This window comes from Zalophus californianus, chromosome 4, assembly GCF_009762305.2.
Source record: "Zalophus californianus isolate mZalCal1 chromosome 4, mZalCal1.pri.v2, whole genome shotgun sequence".
NCBI lineage: Eukaryota > Metazoa > Chordata > Mammalia > Carnivora > Otariidae > Zalophus > Zalophus californianus.
Window position 1 is genome coordinate 11,461,847 of NC_045598.1, and position 25,869 is coordinate 11,487,715.

Consider the following 25,869-nt stretch of genomic DNA (forward strand, 5'->3'; position numbering starts at 1 on the left):
GGAACTGCTCCCCCTCCTGCCCGGCCAGACACACAGTAGGTGCTCAGGGAATAAGAGTTGAGCTGATCTGACTCCCAGCAGGCAGAGCAGAGGATATGGAAGAAGGAGCGGGGGCAGAGTCAGGACGAGGAGGCCCAGGGAGGCTTCTGAGGCTCTTTGCCAAGAAGTGGATCCCCTGCACCTCCCCCTGCCCCGGATGTACAACTTCATGCAGCTGTTAAGTCTGGGCACCCCACCCCCCAAAGGCTGGGGCTGGCGGTTCTGCTCTGGTCTGGCCCACACGGAGCCCGTCAAGGGGAAGGGCCACTGAGCAGGCAGATGCTTCCCTTCCTCAAGGTCTCTGCCAGTGGGGGCTGTGTGGCTCCGGGAAACTTGTCCCTGTTCCGGGGTCTAGTTGCACAACCTATGGACTGTGTGAACACAGTGCTCGGGGGACCGGGCGAGGGTGACGTGACAATAGCCAGCACTACCATTGGTGGGCACTGACCATGAGCCAGGCCCTGGGGGCCCCTTTCAGCACCTCTGTCCCTAACAGTTCTGCAGAGGGAAGCATTCATGTCCCCAGGGGAGGGTATCTGATCCATCTCCCCTATTTTTTTGTTTGTTTGTTTCTTGAAAGAATTTATTTTTAAGTAATCTCTACACCCAATGTGGGGCTCGAACCCATGACCCTGAGATCAAGAGCTGCATGCTCCACCCACTGAGCCAGCCAGGCACCCCTCCCTTATGTTATAGGCGAGGAAACAGAGCCTCAGAGAGGGAAAGAGCTTGTCCAAGGTCATAGCCAGCACCAGAATGCTGGGAGTTAAGCCGAAATCTGACCTCAAAGCCCGTGTATTCCTTACTGCCTCCCTGGCCCTGGAATGTCCTCCCCTGTTCTTCTCATGGCTGGCTCCTCCTCATCTCAGCTTAAGTGACACCCGCCCCCCGGAGAGGGCTTCCCTACTCTCACCTGCCCCCCTTACTCTGTGTCTGTCAGCCCCTTATTCATTCCTTCATGGCACACATCACCATTGTGTTATGGTCACCGTGATATCATGGTAATTATTATAGTAGTTGTGTTACATGTTGATCTCCCCCACCTCTCCGTAAGTTCCGTGGGGACATGGATGGATTGTGTCTGACTTGATTCCCTCGGGCTCCTCGACTCGTTTTAGCACATAGTAGATGCCCAACCAATGTTTCCTGGATCAAAGCCCTCTTCTAGGGGCAGTAGGTGCATGCTCCCCTCAGACTGGGCGGCAGCAAACGTCCGCACTGCCCTGGTTCTGTCCCCCAAACTTCTCTCCCACCCCTTCCCTGCCACCCGGCGTCTCAGCTGCCACAGCCCTAATAAAAGATTGAGCCGCCTTGCTCAACTGCTTGGAAGAGAGCTGGGTACAAGGCTAGCAGGATAGGAGGAGGGAGCAGGGGCTCTCCGAGCTGGCAGACAAAGGGCGTATGTTCCCATCCAGGACACTTCCTGGGTTTCCCTTACAGGAAGCTTGGCACCTGCCAAGGTGACACTGACACACACACACACACACACACACACACACACACACACACACACACACACACACACACACACACACACACACACACACACACACACACACACACACACACACACACACACACACACACACACACACACACACACACACACACACACACACACACACACCCCGCCCCTGGGCTGGTGTGGGACCGCCTTCCCCAGAAAAGCTCCTCTCCACCGAGGAGCAGGGACAGAGGTAGAACAGGCGGCCAGGCGTGCTGGACAGCAGGTAAGTGGCGGCAGCTGGCCCCCCCCCCATATCCCTTCGACCTTCCCCCTTCCAGCCAGTCCCAGCCCCAAGCAGATGTGTGGAGCCTCGGCCCTAGATGGAGTCCATGTGACTTTGGACGAGGCCCCAGATCAACCCTTTGGGGCCTCATTGTTCCATCTGCGGGTGCAGTGAGGTGGCTCAAGAGATATCATGAAGGTGAGGGAGGGCAGCTCCATTTTTATCTGTTTTAAATAAGCTTCTGGGTCACAAAGCACTTGAAAAGGGGGTTCTAGGGCAAACCCCTGGATCACACCTTCCTCCTTAAGGTCCTTCCCATCTCTGGCTGTCAGCAGCCCCCTCCTTCCTCCTGGGGAAGTTCCTGCAGGCTGGGGAATGGGCCTGATCAAGGGCTCGGGCAGCCTGGAGTCTGAGTCCCCTGGGCCACACCGTGCTCTGCAAGCCTCAACTCCCACATCCCTGTGGGCAGCAGGTGCAGGGGCCTCGGGGGCCGCAGAGCAGCGTGTGCACCCGGGGCCGCCGGCTGGTCTGGGTTTGAACCCAGCTCTGCCACTTGCCCCTCATGTGGCCTGATGCCTCTCTGGGCCTCAGTTTCCTCAACTGTGAAGCAGGAATGACCAGTCCTGACCCACAGGGCTGTCCAGGCGATTTGATGGAGAGGCCTGTAGGTCAGGTGCCTGCACCCGGGAAGCCTCTGCCTCGTATCGTTATTGTGGAGTGGTTGAGAGGCTCACAAGTGGGTGAGGGATTGAGAGGGGCTGGGAGGAGGAGAAGGAGGGGTGGGGGAATGAGACAGCGTACCCAGGTGCCCCCCTCACGACCCCCGCGAGCGGGAGCCCCTCAGCAGCAGCCCCAGAGCCATTCTGGCCAGGGTGACTGTAGCTTTGGCCCCGGGGGAGAGCTCAACTCCGCCTGGCCTCCCCCCAGACGGTGCTGGGTCCAGCCCTCCTCTGGCCTCAGCTGCTGTGGCTTTAATCAAAAGAACAATCTGTTTGCCTCAGAATCAGACCCGGATTCCTTTTCCCACCAATGTTCCCAAGGCCTCCAGGGACCCAGGCGGCCCATCCTGGCTCCGGCCCGTCTCCTGTCCCAGGGCCCCAGGGCCCAGGGCCCAGGCTCTGCTTCCTCCTCCCCCCTCTACTCCGGCTTGGGTCCGGGGAGTGCAGGAGGTGGGAGGGAGCAGAGACTGGAACCAGGGTTGGCAAGCCAGGCGACCCAACTGCCTGCTGGGCCCTGCCTGCCAGGCTGCCTGGAGGGGCCTGTTCCCCTCCCCCCCCACCCCCCACCCCCACCCCCACCCCCACCCCACCCCACACCCCCGGCCCCGGGGACACTGGGTCCTGACTGCAGACGGCTTAAGGCTCCACTCAGGCAGTGATGGCTGCTCAGGACAGCAAACTAGAATGACCTGCTCCCCTGAGCATCTGAGACCTCCACCCAGGGTCACCCCCTAAAAAAGCCCCAAGCCCAGCATATATTGACCACTGACTGCCACCCACTTCTCACTGTCAATACCATCGTTTATCCTCAGGCTGACCCCGAGCTGGAAGCAGCCTTTACCCCCATTGTACAGATAAGAAACTGAGACTCCAGGAGGCGGGGTGACTGCCCAGGGTCACTGGGTTAGTGATTGGCCGTGGAACCCAGGTCCACCTGACTCCTAGGACCCTGGGAGTTCTCAGGCCAAACTCAAATGTAAGTACCACCCCCCCACCCCCCCAACCCCCGCCACACACTCACACCCACAGGGCAGGTGGGGCCACCAACCCAGGTGACCTAGGGAAGGAGGAGCGGAAGGGCCTCGCTGGGCCACAAAGGCCCCGGGGGTGGGCAGAAGGGGAGGCCTCCCACCCCGGGCCCGGGCCCAGGGGACGGGAGGAGTGGTCGAGGGAACAAAGGGCGGGCGGCGGGGGGCGGCGCGGGGCGCGGCCGGGCAGGTGGGGGGGCAGGTAGGGGCCGCTTCCGCCGGCGGGAATCCCGGGCCCCCTCCCCCTAAGCTTCACCTTTTATGGTAAGGCGGCCGGGGCGGCGGGGCGGAGGGAGCCGAGGGGGCGGGGAGGGCGGAGGGGGCGGGAGGCGCCGCGCCGCTCCCGGCTCTGCTCGCTCGGGCGTCGGACCGGAGCCGCTGGGGCGCAGGCGACGCAGGTAAGCGGGACGCGGGGCGCGGGGGGGGGGCAGCCGTCCTTCCGACCCTGCCCCGGCCGCACACAGGTGACAGCGCGGGCAGTCCCGGGCCGGAGCCCCACCTGGCCCCCCGCCCCCCCCCCCGGCCGGGACCCCAATCCCGGCGCTCCGGGTGGGGGCCCGCGGGGGGCGGGGTTGCAGCCTTGGGTCCCGGCTCCCGGCCTCTGTCCCCGGAGCGGGGGGAGGGCTGGTGTCCCTGCCCCGGAGCGGGGCGGCGGGGTGGGGAAGAGGTGGGCAGGGCGGAAGCTCCCGCACAAAGAGGACAGCGTCCCGCACATGGATCGAATTAAAGTCCCTGGCGGCGCCCCACAGTGACCCGGCCAGCCGCCCGGCTGGGCTGCTTGCGGGAGGGCGCCGGGTTTCCGGAGCTCCGGCCCCCTTCACCCAGGCCGGGTCAGGCGGGGGGGGGGAAGGAGGGGCCCCAGGGCCGCCCCTCTCTGGGCCTCAAATCCCCGTCGGGGCCTGGGAAGGGGTGTGCTTTGGGGCATCTTGGCCGAGATCCTCCCCCAGCCCTGCTCCGGGGACCCCGGGAAGAGCCCGGGCAGCGCCCAGATTCCTGCTCTTGATGACGGAAGCCAAGTCGGGTACTCCCAAGTCCCCCAAGCCCGCTGGGCCCCTGGGGGCTCCTCCCCATCAGGGGCTGGATAACCAGCTGGGCTTCTCTTTGCACCTACCAAATACCAAGATCTGGAGCGCTCTCTCCTTGTATTCTCTCAGCCAACCACCTTTCAGGACAGACTTTTTTATTCTCACTTTAGGAAAAAACTGAGGCCCAGAGAGGGTCAGTAACCTGCTCCGGGTGACCCAGCAGGAAAGAGGTGGGGCCGGGCATGACTCCAGCTCTCTGTGCTTCCTTGGCTTCCCTGAGGTGGGGGAGAGAGAACGGGAACCCTACCCAAGGCTGCAGGGCCCTCTGCAGGGGGTGGGCGCAGCCTCATTCCCACCTCCAGCAAAGTGTCATTCTGAACCAAGCGTAGGTTGCTTTGTCCAAGTATTAAAGAACAAAGCTTACAGGTGGTTCCAGAAGTTTTTGGAGGGGGTTAGGAAGGAGTACGAAGGAAGGGAAAGAGAGGGGCCACCCCTAGGACGCCGGCCAGCTCAGCCAGCCTGTCCCTGCCCTGGGCTACAGCCGAAAGCCGGGCTGGGTGGCTGGCTGGCTGGATCTCAGCCTTCTTCCTTCCTCTTGACAGGAAATGACTTTCTTTCCCTTTGTTCCCACTTTCTCTGCTTACCCAACTAGATCTCAGATTCCCCCTCTGCGGGAGGAAGGATGGGGGCGGAGGGTCCTGTGGGTGCGGCTGGCCAGGAGCTCCACGGGGAGCTTTCTCACTCCTACCCCACTCCAGGGTGACCTGGGGGCCGTGGGACCTGAGGGAGGCTGAGGCTCCCTCTCCTAACAGCCCGGGCTGGACTGACAGGCTTTGAAAATCCCCAGTGGGGGCCCCTTCCCCTGGGGCCTGAAGTGCCTGCAGGAACTGCAGGGAGGGATGGGGTGGGGGCGGAGCTGCCCAGCTGTGAACATCTGGCCTTAGAGCGAGGACACTTGCCTTGGATGTTTTCCGAGAAACCCACAGATCTGACTTCCCGGAGGGGTGGGCTGGGGTGGAGTGGGGGTCAGAGCAGGGTCGGAGGGAGGCAGAGGGAGCATTCACAGCGGTCTCTGGGGATGAGCCCAGAAGGCACTGACCACAAGAAAATCTATCCGGGTTGGGCCATTCTGGGGTGAGAACAGGCCTGAGGATTTGGAGGCCCCGTACCATCCAGGGAAGGAAAAGTGTGTCGTCTCAGGGCCAAGGACACCCCCGGGACTCAGGTCAAAGGGGGCTCAGTTAGAATTCTGAGTCTGCCAAGACTGCTAAGATGACCTGGAAAAGTCACTTAACCTCTCTCTCGGGGCCTCACATGGAACTACCCGTAAGGTAGGGGCATGAGGGGCTGTGTTGCAAATGAGGTGCATTTTGAGGCTCGGAAAGCACGAGCTGCAGTGCCCGGCACATAGCAAGTGCTTGGTCAGTAGGTGCCATTGCTGTCGTTTCTTGGATGTGAATCTCTGAAAGCTGCTTACAAAAATAGACTCTTAAGCTTATAACCGAGTGTAAGGCCAAAGTGTCAAACTATATGGTTTTGACCTCTGACCATGGCGGCCAATATCAGCAAGCATATATACTTCCAGACATCACTTACAGAACAAGATGCAAAAGGAAAGTCCTTTGAAAGCACTGTTAAAGCTTTCTTCATATGTTGGTTTCTTATTCAGAACAGGTATTTTATTAATCAGACTGAGCTATATGTTTTAACCAAACATATAAACCAGTTTAAGAGGAATAGAGGCACATTTGTTGTGTTTGTTACTATTGTTCCATCAGTCACCAAGAGAGTCCAAGGTGGCCAGTGGACTTTGAGATACAGAGGGGGGCCCTACGAGTGGTCACTTGGGCTCCAAGTCTGCCACTGGGGTCCCTCAGGGCCCTCAGCCCCTACCCACCCAGCCCCACTTCTTGAGATTCACTCACTAGGTCCCTGTTTATTCTTCTCCCTGCACACCTGTGGGCTGGACTTTGGAGCCATATCCAGGTGGCTCAGCTGGAGAGTGAGTTAGAAAGCTCAAACTGGGCAGAAGTCCTGGGAGCCCAGTGAGGACCCCTGGCTGAATGTGGTCAACTTGCCCTCCCCCCACCCGAGTGGCCCCACCTCAGCCTTGGCCTTGGAGGCTACTGTTTGCAGTCACCACCTGGGGCATGGAAAATGAGCTCCTTGACATCAGGAATGCTTCCCTGCTCCCAGATCCGTGTTCTGATGTCCACGCTGGACTTGGGTCACAAAGATTACGGGTACAGCTGAAGTCACATGCAGTCACTTGGGGAGGTAGGGGCAGACGTGGTGACAGGGAGCCCACATGTCCTGTGATGGGCTGTCATCACCCTGCGGAAGCAGACGGCTGCTCCCAGGAGGGGGTCAGGAATCAGGGGAGGCTTCCTGGAAAAGCTGGGCCTCTAAGAAAAAACTGACATTCGCCCTTTGCGGGGCAGGGGAGGAAAAACAAGGGGTGGAAACCCTCCGAGGCCGGTAAGAGAAAAAGTTGAGAAAGGGTGAGCGGTCCAGGGTGGTCAAAAAGGAAATTGAGGGGCACCTGGCTGGCTCAGTTGGAAGAGCGTGCAGCTCTTGATCTCAGAGCTGTGGGTTCAAGCCTCATGTTGGCTGTAGAGATTGCTTCAAAATAAAATCTTTTTTAAAAAACTTTTTTAGAGAGTGAGGGAGAGAAGGTGGGGGAGGGGGAGAGGGAGAGAGAGGGAATAGTAGGCAGGTTCCAGGCTAGGCATGGCTTGATCTCACGACCTGAGATCCTGACCTGAGCCGAAATCAAGAGTCAGAGCCTTCACTGACTGAGCCACCCAAGCGCCCCTAAAAATAAAATCTTTTAAAAAAAGTTGAAGCCAGAGGAATTTGGACTTCATTCTGAAGGTAGTAGGGAGCTATGGAAGGTTTTTGAGTACAGGAGAGAGGGATTTATGCTCTGGGAAAGATCACTCCAGGGACAGGGCAGGAGGCGGGACTGGAAGCCACTGGGTCTCCCATCCCTACCTCACCCCAGAGCCGGAGCCAGAGCCTGGCTCTGGAGATGGGACAGAGTGAGAGGTTCTGACGGTAGAATCAAGACTTGGTTGGGTATGGAGGCTGATACTGAGAAGAGGTTGCCGGCAGTGGGCTGGGCTGGGAGAGGGTGACGGAGCCACGTGGTCAAGAGCATGGACCCTGGATTCAGATCCTGGCTCTGCTGCTGCATGACCCTGAACGCCTCTCCGAGCCTTGGCTTCTCCCTCGGCCAGGATAACCATAGCGCCTGTCCCCCAGCGGCCGGGCCGACTTAGGAGTGAGTGGGCAGAAAGGGCTTCGGATGGTGGGTGCAGAGTAGGCCTGGATCCATGGTGGCTCAGATTGATCTTCTGTCCCCTCTGCCTCCAGGAACCCAACCCTGATGCTCTGACTGGTCACGCTCATTCCCTCCCACAGCAGAGCTGGCCTGGACCCCCCCCCCCCACACCCCGCGGGACTTTGACCCTCCCAGGAGGATTGGGTCCCAGGTGAGGGAGGTAACTGGTGTGTGGCCCCGCGGCAGGCAGGGCCCTGGGCTGGGACCCAGCAGGTGGCTGCCCTGGGGGTGGGCAGCTGGAGGAGCTGCTCCTTCTTCACGCTTCTCAGATGAGGAAGATTAATCATTTGTGAGGTGAGCAGGGCAGGGCTGCCCTTTGCTTCCCCCGGGGTGCGCAGGTTGGGGGCAGGGGTGGTCAAGGACTGCTGGGTCCCCTCCCTGTGGCCAAGCCACCTGGTGGACACCTGCCCTCCCCCCGCAGGACATCCCCAGCCCCTCCTCTGTCTCTGTCATGTTAGGAGCAGGGAGGCTCCGTGCCCCGGGGATGCCTGTCTGGCTAGGAGGAGTGCAGTCCTGGGCCCGAAGCCCTGCCCCAGCCTGAGCCCCACTCTGTCCCCAGCCCCAGCAGGAATCGAGACAATGGCCTCGAAGCCGGGGAAGAGGGTCGCCTCGTCTGTCTTTATCACGCTGGCCCCCCCGCGGCGAAACATGGCAGTGGCTGAGGAAGTGAAGTGGGCGTCTTGTGAGGCCTGGCCTGGCCGCCCCTGGGGGCCCCCTGCTGCCGTGAAGGCCCCCGGGGCTGGCTCGGCAGGGAGGCCCAGCCCTTGGACACCCCCTGCCAGGGCGGCAGCCACCGTGCCAGCCGTACCACCTCAGCTCTCCAACGGAGGTAAGAAGGTGAGGGGACTGGGCAGGAGGCTGGGTCAGAGGCAGCACGGAGGTGGGGAGGAAGGGGCAGGCTCTGAGCTCATTCAGGTGTCCGTTCATTCATCGAGCACCTACTGTGTGCCAGGCAGACTCAAGCCCGCCTGCCCGGGTTTGAATCCTGGCTCTTCCACTTGGCTGTGTGATGTTGGCAAGCCACGTACCCTCTCTGGCCAGTGGGCAAAGCAAGTGCAGAGGCCCTGAGGCAGGAATGGATTGGGCGCGTTGAAGGACCTCAAAGGTGGTTTATTCTCTCTCAAGCTCTGCCATTCACTTGCTGTGTGGTCTTAGGCGAGCTGGGTCTTTGCTTGGTTTCCTCCTCTGGAAAGTGGAAATTTGGTCATGGATGTGATGCACCCATCGCAGGACGGGTACACTTCATACATGGCTCTTCCTTTACCTTGAGCTTGGCTCTGCTGCCATGGTGTCGGAGAGCCTTGGAGACTCCACTCCATGGAGTCTTAGCTGTTGGTTGGGTAGAAACGAGGAAGGAGGACAACCCTGGGGCAGGGGGATGGCTTGCCTTACAGGGCACCAGGTGGAATAAGGCAGCCCAGAGACATCAAGGATGAGCCCCCGATATCCCCCGCGTGCCGAGTCGGGTGTCCTGCTGTCCTTGAGCAAGGTTAGGGTAGCCCTGTGCATCCATCACCGCAGAAACCACCTGAAGACCAATAGGAACTGCCAATTCCAGGAGGCCAGAAAAGGGCAGAAGAAGGGGCCACGTGTGTACACACGTGGGAATACACGGACATTCATGTAACATGCCTCTTCACGTGACACGACCTTGCAAACTGATCTTTCCTTCCTAACCATGCATCCCAAGAACACAACCTCCTCCAGGTGCTTCCATATAGAACCGGGACCATGAGGACCAGAATTCACCCAGCAGGATGTGTGATCCAGGGGGAAAGAATGACGTCCCTTCTGGGCAGGAGAGGGAGTCCAGGATGTATAGTGTAGATGCCCCTAATGCCAACATTTCCAGGACATTTTCCTGGGTTATTGGAATATCAGAAGATCCCGGGAGTGTGATAACACAAGCGGACCTTCCCTGGGAGGGGGCGCCCAGCAGTGGCTGGTCAGCTGGTCCGCCATTTTGTTTTCCGATTTGGCCCGTGGGCAGAGCTCAGGGAATCTTGGGGTTCAGCTTCGCTTGAGTGAGACAAGTTCTAGGCGAGCAGCTTGGGCCTGAGTCTGGTCTGACCACAGAGCGCAGAGCAGGCCCTGGGGCCCTGCCAGTTGCTTAGACCCATCTCAGTTGCAGGCTGTCATCTGACACCCCAGCTAGAGCTTGTCCCCTGGGGAATCCACACACATTTTTTTTTTGGCCCTTTCATCCTGACAGAGGTCCCCACCTTTCCCTCACTCCATCCCCACTCCCCTCTAGATGCTCACGGGCACTGAGGCAGCCTCACCAACTCGCATTCAGAAGTCAGTTTTTCTCTGGGCTTCTTTTTAAAAGTCTGCTCTTCCTGCTCCTGGCCACGTGACCCTGGTTCAACTGGGGCCCTCTGCACACCTGCCTGCAGGCCTCTAGCCCCTGTCTGCCTTGAATTCCTGTCCTGGCCAGGACCGAAGGCAGAGTCCCGAGTCCCGGGCGAGGCCTGAGCACTCCTGCTATCTCTCCGTGATCCGGTTCCTGACTCACTTCAGCTCATCTGGAGCAAGGTTCTCACACTGGAGCCGCCTCAGCTCAGGAGGGGGCTTGTTCAAACACAGCCAGCCGGCCAGGCCCCACCCTGGGTGTTTCTGATTCAGCAGGTCTGCGGTGGGGCCGGAGAATTTGCATTTCTTACACATTTCCACGTAATGCCCATGCTCTGGTCTGGGGGAACTATTGTTCTAGCCCAAAGGCATTAAGCAAGTGAAGCTTGGGGAGTAGAAGCCTAGTTTTCCAAGTGTGGGCTTTCAACCAGCAGCTGCAGCTTCACCTGGGAACTTTTCAAAAATGTAAATTCTCAGGCTCTTCCCCCAAGCCTGCTGAGTCAGAAGCTCTGGGGGTGGGGCCCACCATCTGCATCTGAGCAAGCCCCCAAAGGATTCTGTGGCTTACTCACAGGTCTAGAATAATCCTCCCATCTGTACCCCCTCAGTCCTTGGGGGAAAGGGGAGGGGGCTCATTTTCTTTGCCAAATGGATAAGAAACCTCTAAGCCCAGAGACGTGCCCCAGTGAATCAGCAGGGAATGGGACCAGACCCTGGGTCTTGGGCGGGGGGGAGCAGCGGGTGGGCAGGGCCTGGGGCACCGTCCGTCTGCTTTCCATGGGTGTCTAAGGCAGTCTGACCTTGTGAGGCCTGGCCTACCTTGTGCCCCAGAGATAGGAGGGGAGCAGAGGGCAGACTCAGACCAGATTCCCTGCCCTTTCTCCCTGGAGCACTATTAATAGCACTCTCCCTGCACGTGGCAGCCGACAGGATTTTCGGGGCGTGCTTCCCTCCTGACCCCCAGGCACCTCCTCCAGGGGAGCTGGGCAGCGCCTTGTTGGGACTGCCAGGAGGGGTGGCAGTTGCCGCACAGTGTAGGGAGCTGTTCCTGCACAGAGGCAGGAGCTCCGCAGATCCTCAGCCCTCCTCCCGCCCTCTGGGCCCCTCCCCTTCTGTGAACCTCTGTAAGACCTCGGCTGTCCCAGCAAGAGTTAAGCTCTCCTGGGGCGCCTGGAGCCGCCTGAGTCTCAGGTGGCTCAGGCAGGTTAAGCATCTGACTCTTGATTTTGGCTCAGGTCATGATCCCGGGGTCCTGGGCTCTCTGCGCAGCGGGGAGTCTGCTTCTCCCTCTTCCTCTGCCTGCCACTCCCCCTGCTCCTGCTCTCTCTCTCTCTCTCTCTCTCTCTCTCTCTCTCTCTCTCTCTCTCGAATCCTTAAAAAAAATAGACTTAAGCTCTCCTGCACTAACCATGAAAATGATGTCATGCCAGGGTGTTTTTCTTATGTATGTACATGTGTTTGCTGTTGGGTGGCTCTTTTTTAAATTTTATTATTTTTTATTTTTTAGAGAGAGTGCGAGCTTGTGCACGAGTGGGGGAGGGGAAGGGGCAGAGGGAGAGAATCTTTTTTTTTTTTAAGATTTATTTATTTATTTGAGAGAACGAGAATGAGAGAGAGAGAGAGAGAGAGTACATGAGAGGGCGGAGGGTCAGAGGGAGAAGCAGGCTCCCCGCCGAGGAGGGAACCTGATGCGGGACTCAATCCAGAGACTCCAGGATCATGACCTGAGCCGAAGGCAGTCGCTTAACTGACTGAGCCCCCCAGGTGCCCCCAGAGGGAGAGAATCTTAAGCAGGCTCCCCTCTCAGGCTCAGTGTGCAGCCTGATGTGGGGCTCCATCCCAGGAGCCTGAAATCATGACCCGAGCCAAAATCAAGAGTCAGATGCTTAACCGACTGAGCCACCCAGGCGCCCCAGGTGGTTCTTTTTAAAATTATCATTTATTAATTTTTTAAAAGATTTTATTTATTTATTTGAGAGAGAGAGAGCACACAAGCATGAGGAGGGGGAGTTGCAGAGAGAGAGAGAAAAGGAGAAGCAGACTCTCCACTGAGCAGGGACTGGGATCATGACCTGAGCGGAAGGCAGACGCTTAACCGACTGAGCCACCCAGGTCCCCCAAGTAATATTAATTTTAATGATATATATTATGCCATCCGCTACAGTAAAATGGTCATTTCAGCAGTAATTACGAAAATTATCAATGAGATATTTTAGATTCTTTTTTTCAGCCCCGAGTCTTCCAGCACATCTCGGTGTGGACCTGGATGGGTTATTTAACCAGGGTGGTGGTTCCCACACTTCGGTGGCATATTGTCACTGGGAGGGTTTCTTATGCTTTCTGTGGCCGGACACCCCCCACCCCCACCCCAGGTTCTGATTCTCCAGATCGGGGGCAGACCCAGAAGGTGCATTTCTGGACATACTTCTAGGCACTGCTGCTGAGCCAGGAACCACGCTTTGAGAACCACGGCCTTAGGGGTTGAGTTTGCTTGTATTTCAACAAGGACCTTCTAGCAAGGATTTGGGGCCCTTGAGTGTCCAGGTAGGGGAGGGCTGTTATGGAGGGTTCTGACAGCTTCTGTTTTCTGAGCCCATGCCACGTGTCCTCTCCTGTGCTAAGCCCTTCCCATCCTCACAACAGCCTGGAAAGATTGATACCCATGTTTCAACTGAGCAGACAGACCCAGAGAGGTTAAGTCTCTTGCCTAACGACACACAGCAAGTCAGCGGCAGAGCCAGAGCTAGAACCCAGGTCTGGGGGACCCTGGCCCTGAACTCTTGGCCCCCACGCTGTACGGCCTTCTGGGTAAGTGGACACCCTTTCTGCCCGCCTGCAGAGACTCAGACCAACCCTCTCTCCCCTTTTGTTTGCAGGATGTTCTCCCCCTCCTCCTACTTTGGATGGCGAGGACACACTCCCCGACCTGGACCTCCTCCCACCTCCACCGCCCTCCCCTGATGAGGAGCCTCCTGCCTCGATGGGAGCATCACTCATTTCAGACTTAGAGCACCTGCCTCCGCCCCCACCCCCACCCCAGGTACTGCCAACCCCTTGGTCTCCCCCACCCCCAGTGGAGCCCCAGGGGCCCTGGGAAGGCCGGGGAGGGGGGTGCATGGGGGGAGTCCCAGCCTTTCAGGGATTTAAGCCTGCAGGTTGCTCCTGCTTGAGGGCTGTCCCTCTTCGAAACTTTCAAGCTGGTAAAAGTTGGTCCTGTTTTTCTAGGCCCCCAGAGGAGGGGTGCCATGCCCTTTTCCCCCTGGGGTAACCCCGCTTCAGCTCTGAGAAGATATTTTTAATCCTCTGCCCTTAATAGAGGCCATTGTATTAATGGGCAGGATTCCAGGCCAGGGAAGAACGATTCTAGGAGATTCTTCAGAAGTAGACAGAAGTAACTTTGGGCCCCCGCCACTGCTGTCAACCTTCCTGCTGAGTGACATTAGGTCACTTGCTTCTCTGTGCCTCGGTTTCCTCCTCTATAAAGCGGGGCTAATTGTGCTTGGTGCCATCAGAGGAGGAGCAGAGCTGAGAGGGCTGTGTGGGGTCCCCACCTGATGACACCTCTCCTGCCCTCCCCCTATCTCCCCACAGTCCCTGGTGGAGGGGCCTCCACTCCAGCCCCAGCCTGGTTTTGCTGGGCCCGCAGGGGAGGAGCTTCTGCCTCCCCCAGAAGAACCTGTTGGCCTCCACGAGAAAGCGGCATCCACAGGTATGGACTCAGGGCCGGAAGGCTTCCAGGTGGTCTCCAGGGGCCTCACTGGACAAGCATGAGCTTCCAGGTGGGAACCAGGAGAGGGGGGGACCACCAGCACCTGTTCCCGCTCACGGTTCAGCGATGAGCCTTATAACTGTACATCAATTTTATGTTTATTGCCTAAATCTTTTTCCTTTATAACTGAAATCCATTTTTTATGCTAGGTTTTTTTTTTTTTTTAGATTGTATTTATTTGAGGGGGGGGTGCAGGAGGGGCAGAGGGAGAGAGAGTCTTAAGCAGACTCCTCCCTGAGCATGGAACCCGACGCAGAGCTCAATCTCATGACCCTGAGATCGTGACCTGAGCCTAAATCAGGAGTCGGATGCTCCACTGACCGCGCCCCCCAACCAGGCACGCTGAGCTGAAGTCCATTTAAATATTGATCAGCAAAATGTGCTATGATAGCAAAATGCCTTGAACTTTTTCACTATTTAATTTTTTGAACACATAATGTTCTTGCGTAGACAAGATAAAAAGCACGGACAGGCATACAGTGAAAAGTCTCCCCTTTGCACCACCCGTGTGTGCCCCTCTTTCCTGCCAGATGGGCAGCCTCTGTTGTTAATGTCTCACATATCCTTCCAGACTTATTTGATGCATATGCAAGCGAATACAGATATGGGTCTGCCCTCCCGACCCTGGCCCATTTTCCCACAAACGGTAGCAAATTATGTGCAGTTCTGCACCTTGCTTCCTTTCCTTCAAACATCTCAGAGCTCGCTCCACATCTGAACGTAAAGTGGCTCCTTCTTTTTCACAGCTGTATAGTATTCCTTATCAGGGCCCTGCCGTATGCATTTAGCCAGTCGCCTGTGGACGGGCACTTAGGTGGTTTCTTGCTGTGACAAATGAGGCTGAGACGAATCATCTTGCACGTAGGTCATTTTGCCTGCGTGCAAATTTGTGAGAGAAATTTCTAGGAGAGGAAATACCGTCAAAGGGTAGGTGCATTTATAACTTTGATCTTTTTTTTTTTTTTTTTAAGATTTTATGTATTTGACAGAGAGAGACAGCGAGAGAGGGAGAGCGGGAGAGGGAGAAGCAGGCTCCCCGCGGAGCAGAGAGCCTGATGTGGGGCTCGATCCCAGGACCCCGGGATCATGACCCGAGCCAAAGGCAGCCACTTAACGACCGAGCCCCCCAGACGCCCCTATAACTTTGATCTTTTTGCCACATTGGCCTTTGGGGTCCTCTCGATCTGCATCCCCTCCCCCCCCACCCAGCAGTGTCTGAAGGCATGACCTCCCCCAGCCTCCCCAGGCCCGCGTGTTAGCCATTGACTTAGCAGCTACTAAGTGCTTACCAGGCACCAAAAGCCTTCTCTACTCCAAGGTTATAATATAATTCTCTGGCTTCTTCTAGTCTTATGGTTTCATTTTTCACACTTAGATCTTTGATACATTTGGAATTATCTGGGTATAAAGGTGTCACCATGGAGCCTCCTTTAAATTTTTACAGATGGCAACCCACTCGTCCTGATGCTGTGTCCTTTGATTTAGGCTTTTTTTTTTTTTATTAAAGATTTTATTTTTAAGTAATCTCTACACCGAATGTAGGGCTCAGACACAACCCTGAGATCAAGAGTCACACAGTCCACCGACTGAGCCAGCCAGGCGTCCGTCCCTGATTTAGGCTTTCAGAGGCTGCTCACGATCCTTTTTACTGCTCCTCCTAAAATGAGGCCACACTCACAACCCCGGGGGCTCGAGGCAGAGACCTGGCGCTCTAGGCTTGTCCCGTGCGGGGCCTGGGTGCGGTTCTCCCAGGCCGGGTGGCTGACATCCTGTGTCTCCTTCACCCCAGACGTCTGTGCCTTCTGCCACAAGACCGTGTCACCCCGAGAGCTGGCCGTGGAGGCCATGAAGAGGCAGTACCACGCCCAGTGCTTCACGTGCCGCACCTGCCGCTGCCAGCTAGCTGGGCAGAGCTACTACCAGAAGGACGGGCGGCCCTTCTGTGAGTCCTGCTACCAGGTAACCCCCTGCGGCTGACCTCCAGGCACCAGGCACCGTGCTGGGCACTTGGAAGGTGTCCCGTTATTTCATGCTCCACAGTTATCCTGGGAGGCAGGCCCAGTGACCCATTTCACAGATGAGGAAGTTGAGGCTCAGCGAGGGGAAGGAGCTCAGCCAAGGTGTATTAGTTTTCTGTGGCCGCTGTAACAAATCACCACAGGGCGCCTGGGCGGCTCAGTCGTTAAGCGTCTGCCTTCGGCTCAGGTCATGATCCCAGGGTCCTAGGATCGAGCCCCGCATCAGTCTGCTCCTCCCTCTCCCACTCCCCCTGCTTGTGTTCCCTCTCTCGCTGTCTCTCTCTCTGTCAAATAAATAAAATCTTTAAAAAAAAAAAAAAAACAACAAATCACCACAAACTTTAATGGCTTCAAACAGCACACATTTATTCTCTTACAGTTCTGGAGGCCGGAAGTCCCTAGGCAAGTCTGCACTCCCTCCAGAGGCTCTAGGGGACAATCTGTGTCCTTACCTTTTCCAGCTTCTGAAGCTGTGTCCCTTGCATCCCTTGGTTCCTTCGTCCACCTTCAAAATCAGCAGGGTGGCGTCCTGTGTCCTACTTCCTCCTTCTGTGTCAAGTCTCCCTCTGCCTTCCTCTTACGGGGACACCTGGAACGGCACTTAGGGCTCACCCAGGATCGTATCCCCAGGTCAAGACACTGAACTCAGTCATATTTGCCATTAAAGGTAGTCACAGGTTCCAGGGATCAGGCCCGGCCTGTCACACACGTCACACTCCAGAAGGTGGTGGAGCTGGGATTCTCCCCCAGCCCCGTCTGGCTCTGGAGCCTGCCTGTGGTCTTGCCTCTGTCACCTAAAGCCACAGGTTCTGATGCACGATCTCACAGAAATCTGTGTCACCCCTGAGTACCAGATGCAGTCTGGGAGAGCTAGTTTGGATGCCTCGATGTTAGAGTTGCTAGCACTCCGATGGCGTGGGGTGTGCAACCCACTCCCAGACGCGTCCCCTGGCTGTCTCATGAGTTGGTAGCACCTGGCAATCTGCACTTTTAGCAAGTCTCTCAGTGATTCTGATACACACACTGCTGTTGGAAAGCCACTGATTGGAAGGGTTAGAATATTTGGAGGACTGTCTAGTAAAATCCAAACAATCTGATGACAGTCTCAACCCATCACCGAATCCAATGAGGCACCATGGGGGCAGCAGAGGGGCCAGGCCATCCCCACCGCATCCCTCTGACCCCGTCAGATGACAGCGGGGGATAGCCTTAGCCTCTTCCCTCAGCTTACAGCCAGGCAGGAGTGAGGCACTGAGGGGAAGCAGGGGTGAGGGTGGACTGACAGCTGGAGGCAGCAGGAGGAAGACTCTAGGCAGTGTTCCAGGGAGGGAAGGGCTGCCCCCAGGACAGGGAGAGAGGGGAAAATGTTGTCCTCACCGAATGGGAGCAGAGACAAACATACCTGTCTGTCTGGATGAAATCAGGTTAAATGAACAGGAGCATAGCCAGGAAGGGAAGAGACCTGTCTAGAAGAGAAGGTGGACGGGCTGGAAGGTCTTTGCTCTGCCTCAGTAATCTCCCTCTCTCCCTCCCCCGCTTCCTCCTCCCTTCCCCCATCCCTCCCTCTTCCCCTTCCCCACCCCCTTCATCCTCCTCATTCCAGAAGGGATTTGAGGCAGCTTATAAGAATGCACAAATACCTATAGGAAACAATGTTGTACACTTAAAAATTTGCTAAGAGTGTAGATCTCATGTTAAGTGTTCTTACCACAGTGAAATTTCAGAGATTATTTAAAGAAAGCAGAAGAGAGGAAAATCAAAGTAGAAAGGGAGATGAGACCAGAGGGAAAGTTAGTACCCCAAAATATATGAATAAAAGACCCCTACAGTCATTCCTAAAAGTGGGACATGGAATTTGACTCTGAGCTTCCCAGTGGCCAAATGGAAAAGGGAAAGAGTTCTGAGGTTTATTGTCTATAAGATCAAAAGCACACCAGTTCTTCCAGGAATTCCTTTTCCTGACTCTGAGGTTTAAGAGAGATTTCCCCTATGGGCTCTAGTGGACACTGGCCTTAAGCATGTCCAAGTAACAAAAAAATGCAGTAATAGCTTCTTGACAGGATTCCTCGCTGTAAGCCCAAGATACAATGCTAGGTTCGATTCACTTTAAGCAACGGTAGAGGTTTTGGGGCAGTGGTTACAGGCTGGTTGCATGAATGGGAGCCCTTCTCCTATAGCCCTGTGCTTCTGGGCCCCTGTGGGTCACCAGCCAGAAACCCCTTTCGGCTGGGAGTGGGTACAGCCATTGGATGGCTCTGAGGCAATGTCCCTCTGTCCCAGGACACCCTGGAGAAGTGTGGCAAGTGTGGCGAGGTGGTCCGGGAGCACATCATCAGGGCCCTGGGCCGGGCCTTCCACCCCGCCTGCTTCACGTGCGTCACCTGTGCCCGGTGCATCGGGGATGAGAGCTTTGCCCTGGACAGCCAGGATGAAGTGTACTGCCTGGACGACTTCTATAGGTACGAGAGGGATCTGCGCACTGGGTGGGGCTCGGCCAGAACAGAGGCACCTGGCCTGAGCTCTAGGGGCTGGAGCAGAGCATTCCTGCAGGCTCTGGGCTCACAGAAACCCATCTGCCTCTTCCACACACCTTATATTTGACCACACACCTGCTTCTAGCAGACACTCCGGGTGCCTGCGCTGTGCCAGGCACTCCCCGTGGGTTAGGCCCTTTAATCCCCAAGCCTGGCCTGTCAGGCAGGTACTATTAAGCACTCTCTTTTACCAAATGTGGAAACTGAGGCAGGCAGCAGACAAGCCTCCCAGCTGGTACATAGGGAAGTTACGATTCAAACCCCCAGACCCCAGGAGCTCCCCTTGGAACTAGAGCCTTATGAAGCAGTAGTCCCAAGCTGGGCGTCAGGCTCATGCCCCTGGGGTTGCTCACGGCCCAAGGGGAGAGACAGATGTGTCTGTTCAAAAGACAGGGAAGAAGCAGCAGCAGCAGCAGTGACCTACAATACCAGATAAACGAAATGGGGTCAGCCCCACTGAACACACAGGAACACACAGGAGATTTCTTGGCTTTCTCAAATTCAAATGTTCCCCAGTCACTTCCTTGCCTCGAGCTAATTATACCCTGGGAAGCCGGGTCTAATCACACCGGTCTCTCCCTCCGCTCCTGCCAGGAAGAAAGGCGTTTGTGGCCGTGGAATCACACGGCAACGCGTCTGACATAGCTCGGGGAGGCGAGCGAGCGCCGCCCCGGCTCCCACAGCTAATTTCTGCGGTCCTGGCCGGAGCGCCTCGAGCGTGGGTTCCCTTCCCTCTAGGAAATTCGCCCCGGTGTGCAGCATCTGTGAGAACCCCATCATCCCTCGAGACGGGAAGGATGCCTTCAAAATTGAGTGCATGGGAAGGAACTTCCATGAAAACTGCTACAGGTGTGAGGTGAGTGGGGCTGGTGAAGAGTTAGGATCGCGCTGCTGGGGGCAGGAGGGGGGGGGGCGCCCGGGGAGGGGGGGGTGCCAGGCCTGCGCTGGGCGCGGAGACTCGGGGACGAGTCAGGGTGGGGACTCAGCTCCCAAGGGCTCACGGCCCAGGAGCAGAGACAGGTAAGAATGGAGATCATTACAAATAGAGTCTATTAATCAGAGCTCCGAGTTAATGATAAAAACCAAGCCCATCCTGCTTTCCTCAAGAAAGGGAATCTCATGCGAAGGCTGTCGTTGAGGTCATTGATGAGATCATCAGGGCTCTCTCTCCGTCTCTCGGTTCTGCCTATGTTGTGTGTTTGCTTCATTTTCTCTTCCTGGGGGGCTAGCATCCTCTGTGAGGAGAGGGATACAGGCATGGTCATCCTTCCAATTTAGAAACCCCATCCAGGGAACCGATACCGTCTCAAGAGGGCCTCTGATTGGCCCAGCTTGGGTCACATGACCCAGTCATTCTGAGCCAATCACTGGCCGGGGGGGGGCTATGATTGACAACCCCCGGGGCCAATGAAGCAGGACCCTATGAGACCAAGAGGGGTTGCTACGAGCCTAGGAAAGAAGAAAGGGATGCTGCAGGGTGGAGGGAGGCTGACGGGGACGCTGCTGAAAAGCTGGTGCAGTAGCCCCTGCAGGAAATGCCCAGCACAGGGTCCCCCGCTCAGCAGCGTCCCATGCTTGCTTCAAAGCTCTGCTGTCACCGTCCTGAAATTCTTCCTCTTCGAGCAACGGGCTCTACTTTGCACTTTGCCCTGGGCTCTGCTATTATGTAGTCAGTCCTGCCTCCGTCTCCGAGGCTCCGAGTCCTCCCCTGCCTCTTCCTCCGTCACTCCCATGTTGCTGATGTGTCTTCTCTGGCGATGGTGACAAAGGTAGCAACTTTTATGGGTGCCACCTAAGTGGGGTGTCCCAGAGGAAATCTCTTAGCCAGCCAGTGAGTAATTCCAAACATTTATTTTACTTTGCACTTATTTAAACAGATGTATGGAGCCAAGAGACTGTTTGCACTCAAGTGCCAAGGGGGCTTGGTAGAGAAGTTGATATATTGCTCCATATTATGTTGTGCGTTGGCTATGGTTCAGGGTCCAGCTGATAACACATCTTACAAGAACAATGATGTCATTCAAGTGCTGTTATCACCACCCTAGCCCTCATTAAGCCCAGTGGCGATTAGCTTTTCCCTGAGCCTGGCTGGTGAGCAAACAAACCCTCCCTGCCTGCCCCTGGTCGGCTTGGCGAAGGCGACCGTGAGAGTCACCCAGGTTGCTGCTGTAAGTCAGGGCTTGGGCTCTAGCAGTTACATTTCAGAGGGGAAGGCTTGAACCACCGTGGCCCAGAACTGATTCGGGGTGCTCTTTCCCCCAAGCAGGGAAGTGGGCTCCAAAGTGCCATCTCAGATGAGGAACAATGAAAAAACTGAGCCTGAGAAAAGTGACTCCAACCCTGATCCGTCTGACCCGGTCTAGCCAGCTTAGGGCCACCCCCCCGCTCCCTCACAGACTGTGACTCGGTCGTAGTTGAGGTGTTTTCTCCCTTGATCCTAATTTAGGAGAGGTCACATGGGCCCCTTTGGGACCTGAGGTTTGGCACTTGTTATTCTCAGAATGCCAAACAAGTGGCCTTTAGGAATAGTGCTCATCCCGTCACCTTGCGCGACTTGAGGTGCAGTTGCAGGGAATAGACACACGAGGGCGCCCTTCTCCCCTGGCTGTGCTGGGTCAGGATGGCAGCCGGGACCCCAAAGTTGTCTCTGTGGGGACCAGCCCCTCTGGTCTGAGCCATGCAACTTCCAGAGGGTGCCAGCTGAACCCTGAGCCAGGTTTCTGGACATTAATTGTTCCCATTGTCACGCTCCAGCGTGTGCCCAGGTGAGGCCCCGATGAGGTGTGGGCTGTGGCGGAATGGTAAAGTGGCCAAAGTTCGCCCCCAATCCCCGTCCTCCTTAGTCCGACATCCTTTGGTGATTTGAAAAATTGGAGGTTTGTGCCAGTGTTGAAGCTGTACAGAGGAGCAAGAAAAAGACGCCTGAATTCAGGCTGGAGACCTGTCCTGTCCCAGTCCAGGACCAGCTGTACAGCCTGGGGCAAGCCTGTCTTTCTCCAAACCTCAGTTTCCCCAGCTGTGAAATGAGGGGACTGGACTAGATTCTGTTATTCACCCAGCAGATGGTTATCGCAGGCTTGTGGTGTACCAGTCTCTGGTCTAGGTGGGACCTAGCAGGAAATGGGGTTACTGCCTCGCAGAGCTTACGTTCTCAAAGGGCTGCTGCTGGGTGGTTGCTAAGGCCCTTCTAGCTCTTTCCATGATCCCTCAGTGTCCATGACTCTCCGAGTGTCTTCAGTTCTCCCCTCAGCTGACTCCTCCCTCATCACTCACACCTTCGAGTGGATGAAAGCCCCCATGTGCCTCCTCTTCCCTGACCAAGACCTGGCCCAGGTGTGTTGGGAGAATGGAAATGAGAGGCCACGCTCCTGACCCTTCGGGAGCGCATTCTTTCCGTTAATTTCATCAGCAAATGCTGGGGGCGTCCCCACCCCGTGTGGGCTCTGTGCTGGCGTGCTCGGGCCTGGGGTCCATCCACTCGTGCCTTGTTTCCCGCAGGACTGCAGGATCCTCCTGTCTGTGGAGCCCACGGACCAAGGCTGCTACCCACTGAACAACCGCCTCTTCTGTAAGCCGTGCCACGTGAAGCGGAGTGCCGCAGGGTGCTGCTGAGGGCGCCCACTGGGGTTGGGGGGGGACCTTTCCTGACTCAGTTTGCCTTTCTGACCCACTCTTGCACACTTTCCTTCTGAGCCGGGACAGGGACCAGCCTGCAGCAGCTCTGCCCACCATGTCCGGGACACAGGGGCTGAGCCACCCCAGTCCCCTCCCGGCTCAGAGGTGGGCAGCTGGCAGACCGTGCTCCTCAGACTTTCCACGCCTCCTTCTAGCCTGTGGGCTCTGGAAGCCTTGCAGACCAGGAGCCTCGTGCCAAAGGTTCCCACCTCCAAGGCTCTAGCCCCTCTCGAGTGCTGGCCTTGACCCCCATTTCCATGGGTGAGTTGGAGTGGGTTCTCTAGATGACACCCCATGTCCCTGGCAATGACCCTTTAGCTGTCCCATAGGGGATTACTAAGACCAGCCCTGGCTTGCAGGACTGAGGTGTTTGGGGAAACCTCCAGGGTCCCTTAAAAAGCCCTTTTCTAAAAATTTGAGATTTAAATGGTGAGAAACATTCTTTGGATTTGGGGCGAGGTGGGGATCTTGATAGGAAATGTCTCATAACCGTACAAGACTGTGGCCTAGTGGTGGCAACCTTGGACTTCTCACCTGGAGGATATGTTGTGTTGACATGGGGACCAGACCCAGGTATGAACCTGAACGGCAGGGGCAGGAGGAGAGGGTGGTATATGCCGATACACCAGGCACTCAGCCACCCGTCTGCCCTGCCTTCCGGTGCGACAGTGATTCAGCATTGACTAAGTGCCATTGAATGTTGGGGAACAGGGCCCAGGAGCTCTGAGTGTTTCTCCTACAGCCTTGACTGGGGCTGTGCCCACAAACCCCACACTTCCAGGACAGTGCTGGGGTGACCCTTCAGCCTCCCTGTTTATCCCCCCCGTGTCCCACTCAAACCCTCCAACCCAGGCTACCCTGTGACCACTGCTTCCTCAAGGCCGTACCTAGAGGATTCTTCCCTTTTAAGGAAAATCACTTTTGTTGCTTTGTAACTCCTAAGACATCTTGTAGGGCATAAACAAATTAAACAAAATGTACTTTCCTCCCTGGGGTGGTCTGGATGCACCACGCACTCCTGTGGGGATGCCCTGGGCTCCGAGTACCGGGAGGGTCTCCCTGTAGAGCCCCTTAGGGGCCTCAGAGCAGAGCCCAGCTTCCGGCTCAAAGCTTGGAGAGTGAGTCCCAAACTCCGGGCATTCACGTACCACCTCCACAATTCTTGTCGTAAACGAGGACCTCCTGTTCTCTTCTTCCTGAATATTTTCTTTGACTCAACATACTTTTTTATTTTACTTCTTTCGAACTTTAGTCTTATGCTAAACAATATATCCTACAGTCACATCTTATGTGCTAGTTATGTTTTTTCCTATTACACATGAAAATAAATGCATACCTATTAGGAGTCCGTCTGTATTCCAACTAAGATCTCACCTAGGGAAACATTGGCCTTTGGCAGCAGCTGGAAAAATGTTGGTTGAGTGTCTGTTCACTGTGGTACAAGTGTCCAGGCGGCGCCTATACCTCCTTCCCCCAAACTGGGGCTCAGCTCAGCAGATGCAGGAACTCGTGTCCAGTGACAAAGACTTGCCTGCAGCAGCCGACCCCCAGGCTTGCCGGCGCACCGTTCCTGGACATAGGCCACCAGCCGCAAGGGTGGCTGCAGGGTGCCCAGAGCGGAGCCTCTGCTGTGGGAGGCCCTCGGGGTGTGCTGTCTGCACATGAACAGAAAGTCACCCTCCATGCTCACGCAGACAGCCAGGAGAGAAGCGTGCGTGGAGGAAGGAGCACTGGCCTTGGGGGTGCTCCAGACCTGGCTCTTGTCCACTCTTAGCAGTGTGGACAAGTGATCACTCCTGAGCCTTGATTTTCCTAATTTGTAAAATGGGAACAATGCTGACCTCTATCACAGAGGGTTGCTGTGGCCGAAAGAAAGAAATACCTGGCTGGTGAGGGTTCTCTCCCAGGGCTGGCTGGCAGCTCTTAGTGTTCCTCACTGGTCCTGTGATGCCCGTCGGAGACCGCTGGGGACATGCCCGCGGTGACAGCTGGGTTTCCCATGCCTGCTGCCGCACAAGAGGCCGCACGGTGCAGGGAACCATGGGGCATCTCAGTACACAGGCGTTAGGAGAGACTCCCAGGACTCTAGGATTCCAGCTGGTATTGAGGGATTTGGGGAAGTATTTAGGGAGGTGAGGGTTTGCCCCCTGTGTGCTGTCAGGAAGCAGGGATGACAGACCGAGGGGCACGATGCATTTCTATCCAGGAGGTGGCGTGACAGCAGGGATTGGTAGTCAGGCGACAGTGGCTCACGGCAGAGGATGCTGGCCATTTTTGCCATTGGCCCAAGAGCCACTCAGCCCGGCCGGCTCCCGGCTGCCAGGGGCCACTTTGCTCTCTTAGTCACCACATTCGGTTTGGTTTGGTTTTTCCTATCATGGATACATAACCTTGCGCTGGGATTCCTCATGTTCCAGCCTATTTCTGGTTGGTTGTGTTTGGAGGGATGGTATCTGGATGAAATTCTGGAGATGCTTTTGTCTTCCAGGCTGCATGTTTCGAAATCACTCCATAAGGGGACACTTCTGGGGAGCCTTCTGCAACGTGAAATGAGCCAGTCACAAAAAGACAAATACTGTAGGATTGCACTTCTGTGAGGTACTTGGCATAGCCCAATTCACAGAGGCAGAAAGTAGAAGGGTGGTTGGTTAGGGGCTGGAGGGAGGGGCGATGGGGAGTTGTTTGATGAGTACAGACTGTCAGTTTGCAAGGCAATATGTCCTGGAAATGATTGGAGGAGGTGGTTGAACAACAGTGTGATGGTGCTTTAAAAAGAAGCCACTGAACTGGACACACGTTCAAATGTTTAGGATTTGTTTAATGTTACATATATTTTACCATTAAATATATATGTAAGTATATTTAATGCTCAGAGAGAGGGGGAGGGGCTGATAAAGTGACAAAAGGATATAGGAATCCTGAGAGATCCTCCCGATGGGGGCGCCCAGGAAGGCTGGCCATAGCTTTCTGCAAACCCAGCAGGATGCAACTCAGCCGCGGGGACTTCCTGAAAGCAGGTGCTGTGCCCAGACACTAGAGGGCAGCATGGGCTAGCGAACTGGGTCACCAAGGTTCTCAGGCCCCTAACGGGGTCCTCAGCCTCTCCAGACACATGATGGGAATAATCCCTGCCTGTCCCGCTCGGTTTCAGCTCAGGTCGTGATCTCGTAGGTCTTAGACTCAAGCCCCTCACTGGGCTCTGTGCTCAGCTAGGAGTCTGCTTGAAGATTCTCTCCCTCTGCGCCTCCCAGCACTCAAGTGTGTGCGGGCATTTGCTCTCTCTCTCTCCCTCAAATAGATAAATACATCTTTTAAAAAATAGAATAAAGGGCACCTGGGTGGCTCAGTTGGTTGGGCAACTGCCTTTGGCTCAGGTCATGATCCTGGAGTCCCGGGATCGAGTCCCGCATCGGGCTCCCTGCTCGACGGGGAGTCTGCTTCTCCCTCTGACCCTCTTCCCTCTCGTTCTCTCTATCTCTCATTCTCTCTCTCTCAAATAAATAAATAAAATCTTTTTAAAAAATAAAAAATAAAAAATAGAATAAAATACAGTTCTCAGGGGTACCTGGCTGGCTCAGTCAGTAGAATATGCAACTCTTTTTTTTTTTTTTTTTTTTTAAGATTTTATGTATTTGCC

General features: G+C 56.1%; 1 protein-coding gene across 5 annotated transcripts; it reads left to right on the forward strand.

The window, feature by feature from the left end:
- The first annotated feature begins 1,692 nt into the window (after window positions 1-1,692).
- FBLIM1 (filamin binding LIM protein 1) lies at window positions 1,693-23,598 on the forward strand. 5 transcript variants are annotated; one of them, XM_027574922.2, is made up of 9 exons: window positions 1,693-1,769; window positions 3,301-3,464; window positions 8,444-8,713; window positions 13,113-13,276; window positions 13,828-13,945; window positions 15,795-15,964; window positions 18,304-18,482; window positions 19,296-19,413; window positions 22,056-23,598. In XM_027574922.2, the coding sequence occupies exons 3-9, from the start codon at window positions 8,464-8,466 to the stop codon at window positions 22,167-22,169; spliced, it is 1,113 nt and encodes a 370-aa protein (XP_027430723.1). In that variant the 5' UTR covers window positions 1,693-1,769; window positions 3,301-3,464; window positions 8,444-8,463; the 3' UTR covers window positions 22,170-23,598. The 5 variants fall into 5 exon arrangements, with proteins under 5 accessions (XP_027430723.1, XP_027430731.1, XP_027430714.1 ...); XM_027574945.2 differs by lacking the exons at window positions 1,693-1,769; window positions 3,301-3,464 and adding exons at window positions 7,684-7,824; window positions 7,917-8,035; XM_027574930.2 differs by lacking the exon at window positions 1,693-1,769 and having other exon boundaries at window positions 3,240-3,464.
- The last annotated feature ends 2,271 nt before the right edge of the window (window positions 23,599-25,869 follow it).